Source organism: Denticeps clupeoides, chromosome 7, assembly GCF_900700375.1.
Source record: "Denticeps clupeoides chromosome 7, fDenClu1.1, whole genome shotgun sequence".
NCBI lineage: Eukaryota > Metazoa > Chordata > Actinopteri > Clupeiformes > Denticipitidae > Denticeps > Denticeps clupeoides.
The window spans coordinates 4,425,580-4,433,692 of NC_041713.1; the positions used below are offsets into that span (position 1 = coordinate 4,425,580).

The window sequence follows — 8,113 nt, forward strand, 5'->3', positions numbered from 1 at the left end:
TTAAAATGATCTAAATCTAAAATGGGTCAAAACAAAAATCATCTGTGAAGAGCAATATTTACTACACAACAACCGTAAACACAATTTACCGGAATGATTTTTACAGAACGACTAAGATGTGTATTAGGTTTTACATATGTTGCGTGTCTGTCTTAATTATGTCCTAGTTGTACGTTACAGATATTCGAAACGTGCATTTTGCAACGTCGACTTGACTTTACTGTCTACTCCCTAAATTATCTAGAACAATCACATGGTCTGTTTCTATCACGTGATCTATGCGGAAGTTTGCGGAGTCGTCCATCTCGTCGATCAAGACGTTCTCTGATGCCCTGGAGCGTAGCAGACGTAACGTAACATGGGTTCAGTTTAATGTCCGCCATTGTCGGTAGAAAAATAAATAATACCATAACGTTTTTTCGCTTTTATCTCCGTTAATATCGACGTGAAGGAATCGGTCGGAACGTTCTCCAATTAAGTGGGAACAGGGTTCTTTTTCATTTTCCATTCCCGTAAGTGGTCTAATTGTGTCGGTCAACGTAGCTAACCGCTAGTTAGCATTCGTAAATGCACGCAGGCTTCTCCAGTCATGGCCTCGAAATGATCGAATTTGTCTATTTTATTCATTGCCGTCGATCAATCGAAGAGAAAACCACTTGAAAACGAAACGCAGTTGTCTCTTCTGTTGTTATCTAAAAACCTGAAAAGAAATGGACGCGATAATTCTCCATCTCCTCTGAAACAAGGACCTTTTCATGCCATTCTGAAAAATCACACGAATGCGACGTGCAAACCATTATTAACAGAATCTATACGCATATGATACATGCATAATGATCTAATACTGTTTTTCTTGTCATGGCGTGTTTAAAATAACCCGTGTTTATGTTGCAGCTTTTACTTTCACACACATTCAAGTGTCCATCCTTCGACCAAGAGTCGCAGACCGGACCGTAGTGGCTTTGCCTCAGATTAGGGTGGATTCAATGGCAGGTGATGAGAAGACGACGAGCATGTGGCTGCTGTTCCTATGATGGCTGAATTGGTGCATTTGTGATGGTCATTGTGAAACACAGCGCCACTCGTCTGTTGCGATAAGCTTTTAAATTGTATTATTCCTACTGGTCGTGTTGTGGTCAGTAACGTCTGTTGGAGATTTTTATTTTAAAAAAAAAACAGTCATACATTATTGTGGTCTGGGATTTGGACGTGGCGTCGCTGTTGACAGAATTTGCGTAATTGATTGTTTAACAGAGATAGTAAATTGTGGATATTGAAGGTTTAGATTTAGACAATGTGATGTGACATTGAAAATTTTACTTTGTGAGATTATTATTTAATATTAATACGGGCTCCCCTAGCCTGGCTATGGTCCTGCAGCGGCTGGAAATGGAGACATGTTTGAAGAGGGCTTTGGTCATTCTGCTTCCCTGTTCAGAGAGCGGCAGCTCACATGGTCAGATCTGGAATTTGTCCCCAAATGTCATCATAAGAGGAAAGGATACAACGTCCAGTCTGTGCCAAACATTGTGGTTGGTGAATGGTGTTGATGACGTGATTTCCGCGAATGCCACTCTCCTCTTCGTCCCGCCTTTCTCCTCCTCATTAGCATTTAAAGCTACAGACACAGAAACGGCGCGTCTTTGGGAAATCTCATTGTGGGACTGGATCAAAGTGGCTTTAATTCTGCACCACGGCTGAATTTTGGGAAGATCGATGTAAAAGCGAGAAGAAAAAACTTATGTCAGGGGACCTTAAATGTGTCTTGAACGTCATGTGGGATTATTATTTAGATGTTGCAGTGGTTCAGTGGTTGCTAAAGAGATTCCAGTTGGCATTTGGGATACAGAGCTTTGTGACAAATAATGGTTTCCATGATGTTTGGTTTAGGTTTTATTATTCCAGTGGGGATTCAGCATGGTGGAACACAACTTGGAGGTGATGGTGTGCTGGAAGCCATCTGCGTCATCAATAACACTGTTCTGTGTACCTCTGTCTGCAGGTGCTTGTGCTTCAGCATGGCTGTGGTCATCCGATTACAGGGACTCAAAATCTCAGCTGGTTCTGAGGACATTCGCAGTTTCTTCACTGGCCTCCAAATCCCTGATGGTGGGGTGCATATTGTTGGTGGGGAGCTTGAGGAGGCTTTCATAATCTTTGCATCCGATGAAGATGCGAGGCGCGCAATGACTCGCTCGGGCGGTTGCATTAAAGGTTCCCCTGTCAACTTGCTGCTGAGTAGCAAAACGGAAATGCAGAACGTTCTGGAGGCGAGCACCAAGACGTCCAAAAATGGCAACAGAAGAATGTACCGAGAAGATGGCAGACAGGGTGAAACGGAATCTAGAGGTCAACAGTGGCCGGTCCTGGCTGGTACCAGCGCTGCAGACCCAAATGACGTCTTCCTGTCCCTGTTTGGTTTGCCATTCGCTGCCACAAAGGAAGATGTCTGGCTTTTCTTCGAAGGTTTGCGGGTTGATAAGATTTTGTTTCTCAAAAAAGGGGACGGGAGTTTTAGCGGCTCGTCCATCGTGAAGTTTGCGTCCGCCGCCGACGCGGCAGAAGGCACGAAGAGGGACCGTCAATATATCGGAAGTCGGTACGTCCGTATACGACCTGTCAAAGAACAGGTGTGGCTGGAATCTGGAGGAGCCTCTGAGCCAGATTTCGTTCCGTCCCAAGCCGGGGCGAGGTCCACTCCGCCCTATTCACAGAGGAGGCCGGATCCAGACGCCTCGAGGTCCCGCTCTCCGTGCAGGTCGCGCTCGACCTCCCCGTCCAACAGAGAGTTCTGCGTTCTGGTCCAAAACCTCTCGCATTCCGTGGCAACGAGTGACATCCAGACCTTCTTCCACCCAATTGCGCTGGGTGAAGAGCAAATAGTTCCTGTGATGGACAGGAGTGGGAAATTGATGCGGTCCGCTTTTGTGCTGTTCAGGGGGCTGAGTGATTACTGCGCGGCGTTGTCCCGCAACAAGACCAAAATGGCCGGCCGGATCGTGTACGTGGCGCCCGCGTCGAAAGAGAAGATGCTGTCCGTGCTGTCGGAGGGACAACACTCGAGGACCAGCAGGTCTGCAGAGGGTCAGGACACTCGTGCCAGTGACTGCTACGGCTCGGAGAAGGTCTGCCTTTACGTTCGCAATCTGCCTTTCGACGTGCGCAAGGTGGAGATCAAGGACTTCTTCCAGGGGTTCCGAATCTCCGAGGACGCCATCGTCCTCTTGCAAGACGAAGGTGGGGCAGGACTTGGTGAGGCGCTGGTGATCTTTCGGACGGAGAAAGAGGCGACGATGGCGCAGGCCTTTAATGGCCAGCGCTTCTTGGGCTCCGAGGTCATGCTGAAGTGCATCTCCAGGGCTCAGATGCGGGCGTTTGGCTTGGCGGACCAGAAGTGCGCCGAGGACTTTTCACGGGACAGGAGGGAGGACAGGTTCACCACCACGACGACAACGACGGCGGCGGCGGCGCATAATGAAATGATTTCACACGGGCTCGGTGGATCGGACGCAGAAGACCGGGCGCCGGATTCTTCCGCCGCCGGTCCCTGCCATGGTTCCGGGCAGGAGTTTGGCGGCCCCACGTGTCTCAAGTTCATAAATCTGCCGTCGCAGATAAAAACCGACGAGATCTACGATTTCTGCTACGGCTACAGAGTGATCCCGGGGTCGGTCTCGTTGCAGTACACCAAAAGTGGCAACCCCAAAGGCTCGGCGACCGTCGTGTTCCAGTCCCGCAACGAAGCGCTGTCTGCCATTCGAGACCTGAGCGGTAGACCGATCGGCAAGAGGAAAATCCAGCTCGTTTTCGTTTGAATTCTGTGACCAGACGGTCAAACGGTTGTGGGACGCTCGCTTTGGCTTGTTGGTTGTTGGAAGAGTTTTTGTTCTGATTTAAGCGCCTCGGACGGGCGGAACGGAGTTCGCGTTGTTGGATGGACACTGCTGAAAAACCATATTGTGGTCAAGTGCATTTTTTTTTTTTTCCCCCTCCTGGTTTTCCTTTTGTGTTTGGTATGTGTATGAATATATAATTCATGAGATTTGGCGTAATTCCCGGTTCCCGTACTGAAATGTCCAGTAATTCTACGGGGAGGAGGCTCTATATTGGCGATGGAATTACTAAGCAGTTATTTTGTCTTCAAATCTTCTACACGAATTTATAACCCACGACTGAATAAAAGTTTGATTGTCAATTATTTGGATTAAAGACTACGACTGTTTGCCTGGTTATTCTGCAACATTGAAAGTGAAGTGATGTCATTGTGAGGGTTGCCGCAACTAAACGTGTCCCCTGCGTTTAACCATCACGCTGGGCGAGCACGTTGGCGGCTCTGGATTCAAACCGGCTTCCTCGCCCGCTACGCCGCCACTGCCCCAGTTAAGCGAAAGAGCCGTTGCTAATGTGCGACTAAATAAAAGGTCTGCCAATAAAAGGTCTGTCACCCTCATCAAGGCCCTCCTGCAGCAGACTACCACCAAGGAAAAGCGAGAGCACCTTGTAGTGGTGGCAGTGGTGGCCTAGCGGTTAAGGAAGCGGCCCCGTAATCAGAAGGTTGCTGGTTCGAATCCTGAGCCACCAAGGTGCCACTGAGCAAAGCACCGTCCCCACACACTGCTCCCCGGGCGCCTGTCATGGCTGCCCACTGCTCACTCAGGGTGATGGGTTAAATGCAGAGGACAGATTTCACTGTGTGTGCTGTGCTGCTGTGCATCACATGTGACAATCACTTCACTTTAAAACTTTGTCTTTTATGAACAATGGCTGAGTCTCAACACCAAGTAAAGTGGTTTTGTGCGACTACAGACCAACAAATGCATAAAAATTTATATTCTTCATTTGTCTCAATAAAATGTTCACAGCTACGTAATCAGGAAGAATGTCTCTTTCATCGGGCACCTTCAGATCAAACAGATAGCCTGTTTAGATGCCTGCTTTATTCATGATATCTAGGGGAATTTGGCTACATGTATTGTCTCTCACAGCCCAACCATCTGCGTTTTGGGAAAGGTGGGGTGGGGGGGCTTCATGTAACAGTGACGTCACACAAGCTCTCTCAGGCGCCACCAGCACGGGAACCAGGGATGTGACCACGTTTCAAGAACGTGGTTTGGGGAGGGGTGGGAAACTTGTTGCGTGTGGGTGCGTGGCTCTGCGCGTCTAAAACCCGCACCCACTCCGGCCCCTCCTTTGCTGCAGGCACCGAGTGCAGGTCATCTCCATCATCCAGGAGCTCCCTAGTTGCTGCTTAAACACTTGTTCCGCGTTAATAGACCATTAATGCACGGAAGTGAAATATTTCGGGGGCCCTTCTTGTAAACAGACCCTCACCTAAACAGGGACGGACATCATCAGCAACTTCCAGGATGACGAGCTCAGCAGAGCCGGTTAATCTGCGCGTGACTGACCGCGGAGAGCCGGTGCGAGCGAGAGGGGCCGTGTTGCCAGGTCTGGAAACCACAGCCCCATCGTCAGATGAACAAACAGATGTTGGCGGTCGTGTGCCGCGAATCGTTCAAAGCCTACATCCAAAGTGCAATATTTCGCAAGTTCAGTAGTTATTTAACTCCAGCTGTATCGCTTTTCGTCGAAGCACGCTCGGCCGCGTCTGCTCTTCAGAGCTGGCAACACAGGTGAGTTTGTGAATGAGGGCGCCCCGGTGGATGGTGTTTTCCTACAACACCGACAGTAAGTTTAAAACTGCGCATTTTGTCGAATTTTGTCATGTGCCCCTCACGTAACATTAAAATGTGATGTATGTACATCAGGTTGGCTTGAGCCTGGCGTCGTTCATCTCCGTCGCTCATCCAGATACCGCTAAGGTAAGGGCTACTGTCGTCAGCAAACTGCGGTCTTTAGCCAGATGCTCAGATTCACTAGTTCGTACTTCGCCTCGTGTCTGTGTTCATTTTTTAAGGGGTAATCGTCAACGCAGCCGGTAAAAAAAGCATGCTGCTTCTGGCCCTTCAGTTAACAGGGCTTAGATGGACCGTAGCGGTCTTATTTTATACAAAAATCGTCGATGTGGGTTGAGAAAGCCAGTATAGCTATTCACTGATCAGCTGACGAATTAACTTAGCAATTTGAAATTCCCCTTTAAAACTTTTGTTTAGTAAGTGACGGTATGATGTTCTTTTAACAAGTCCGTGAATCTGTAAAAAAAAAAAAAAGTCGAAATGTAGTACATGTAATTATCCCGATTACACACTGCGTTATCAAGGTTTATATTTGCAGAAAAGATCAATTAAATGTGTATTGACGTCCGAACTGGAGTTCCATTTTTGCCTAAAATATTGTTGTGATTTGGCGCCCCCTAGGTAGCGCGTGTGTATTACACTACGTTGACCCTCAGTGAACGTGCCTGTTATCTAGGAGGAGTGAAAGAGAGCCAGCGAGTATGCATGTTAGTATTAGAGTATGATAATTGAATAACCCATTTTTGTTACATTTCACGAGTTAATGAGCGGTTATGAATTTGATTAGCAGTAAAAAAAAAAAAAAAAAAAAGTCAATTGTGCTTTATTATTTGGAAATAATTATCATCTTATACGCATCCAGAGAGTCTTGATGTGTATGTTGAGCAGGTCAGTGACACCAGTTATGCTTTTGTACTGCTTGTCATCAGAAACATGGAAGTGTCAAGGAGAAGACTGAAGCACCTTAAGCCTGCAAGGCCCCTTCGCCGCCTGAATGTTGATGCTGGTACTTGGAGAACGTCACACACACAGACCTAACACCGCAGTCTCCGTAGCCAGACGTACAAGAGTACAACTAACGACTGGCCTTACCTTTCTCCCTCTGGGCTTCATGTCGTCTGTTGCAGGGGATCAGTTGTGTAGTTTTGCGGAGTGCAGTCCTGATGTCTACACACCAGTCCAGTTGGAACCTGATGAGAAACCGGTACTCCGCTTTTCCCTTTTCTTGAAATACTAAAAAATATGAAACCCTCAGATTCGAAAATTGTAATTAATTGCTGACTTTTGCCATGGTTTTTGTGTATGGTAAAATATTAAATGTTCGTTTATTTTTTCTTTTTAAGTTGAACAGAATTGAAGTGGAACATTATGAAATTCTCAACATGCACAGCAAAAATCATGTCAAGACCAAAGAAGGTATGCGTTCTGCACATACATACAGAGTCACTTTTGCAACTGTCGTCTTCCTTTTTCCACCGTGTTAATATGCAAATGTGATTTTATGGTTCTTAGAAAGAATATCGTACACCAGAGAGTTTCTCATTCAGATGGCCTACTCTCCCATGTCAAAAAGAAGGCCTGACTTTCTTCCTGAGCACCCAGTTGTTCTGGAGAACGCGGTAAGGTTTCGACTTTTTGTAGTGCTTTCTGTTTCTACATCTATGCTTTTTATATGTGCAAACATTTTTGTTCTTAGAGGGACAATGACGTGCGCAGACTAATTTTCTCAGGCGGCTATGCTGAAAAAGAAGAAAGGTGAGTATGTTGACCCTTTAGGTTTAAATGGGTCAAGCTAACATTATCCTTGCATGCCCCTATACACAATAATGCTGTTTTAGTGAGCAAAGATGTGGAACGAGTTTCATGTTTTGACCTTGTCCACTCTTTTTGTAGCCCTGCTTAACCCAGTGAGCCCCATGAAAAGAAGAATTTTATCGTTTTTTATTTTTTTATTATTATTTTGTGTGTGTGCAATTCTTGGCTTGACTACCAGCACTTTAAACACCTTAGTTGCTGCCTCACCCTGGTTGCGTTTCACTTTCTCTCAGTTGGCGCCTTCCTTTCCTGCCACTGCTTTTCTGGAGCTTTTCCTCTGATGGCAGTGTGCCTCTTGATCCCGATCCAGCACTAACACTCTGTTGTGTCGTACCAGATGCAGAATTTCGGTCAGCGTTGCCATGACAAGTAGAGTTTTGCTGCAGGTGCTAATTCAGTGCGGCCCAACCTGCTCAAGTTGTGACCTGTTTTTTGTTCAGACTTCTTTTGTGTACATTGAATATCCAGAATCAGACAGCAGTAGGAGTTTTTATATATATATATATATATATATATGCGCCAAACCCCCATTCTTAAACTGACCATTTCTGTGTGAAAATAAGTGTGTGCTGTTTATTCACTGGGTGTTCCTTTTGATTTAA

At 46.5% G+C, this 8,113-nt stretch overlaps 2 protein-coding genes across 3 annotated transcripts; both read left to right on the forward strand.

The window, feature by feature from the left end:
* Positions 1 to 306: 306 nt before the first annotated feature.
* On the forward strand, positions 307 to 4,209 carry rbm12bb (RNA binding motif protein 12Bb). Its single transcript, XM_028986637.1, has 2 exons — positions 307 to 512; positions 2,003 to 4,209. Exon 2 carries the CDS (start codon positions 2,019 to 2,021, stop codon positions 3,813 to 3,815), a length of 1,797 nt encoding a protein of 598 aa, XP_028842470.1. The 5' UTR covers positions 307 to 512; positions 2,003 to 2,018; the 3' UTR covers positions 3,816 to 4,209.
* A 460-nt stretch (positions 4,210 to 4,669) lies between these two features.
* On the forward strand, positions 4,670 to 8,113 carry gra (granulito). Of its 2 annotated transcripts, none has more exons than XM_028987228.1 (8): positions 4,670 to 5,688; positions 5,769 to 5,822; positions 6,626 to 6,702; positions 6,824 to 6,900; positions 7,040 to 7,112; positions 7,209 to 7,315; positions 7,393 to 7,451; positions 7,590 to 8,113. In XM_028987228.1, the coding sequence occupies exons 3-8, from the start codon at positions 6,630 to 6,632 to the stop codon at positions 7,597 to 7,599; spliced, it is 399 nt and encodes a 132-aa protein (XP_028843061.1). In that variant the 5' UTR covers positions 4,670 to 5,688; positions 5,769 to 5,822; positions 6,626 to 6,629; the 3' UTR covers positions 7,600 to 8,113. The 2 variants fall into 2 exon arrangements, with proteins under 2 accessions (XP_028843061.1, XP_028843062.1); XM_028987229.1 differs by having other exon boundaries at positions 4,670 to 5,633.

Bases quoted from the DNA above. Each gene is read 5' to 3' on its own strand.
- gra (XM_028987228.1), top strand. From the start codon at position 6,630: ATGGAAGTGTCAAGGAGAAGACTGAAGCACCTTAAGCCTGCAAGGCCC. The intron at 6,703-6,823 runs GTACTTGGAGAA...CGTCTGTTGCAG, and splicing joins CCGCCTGAATGTTGATGCTG to GGGATCAGTTGTGTAGTTTT. The intron at 7,316-7,392 runs GTAAGGTTTCGA...TTTTGTTCTTAG, and splicing joins CAGTTGTTCTGGAGAACGCG to AGGGACAATGACGTGCGCAG.
- rbm12bb (XM_028986637.1), top strand. From the start codon at position 2,019: ATGGCTGTGGTCATCCGATTACAGGGACTCAAAATCTCAGCTGGTTCT.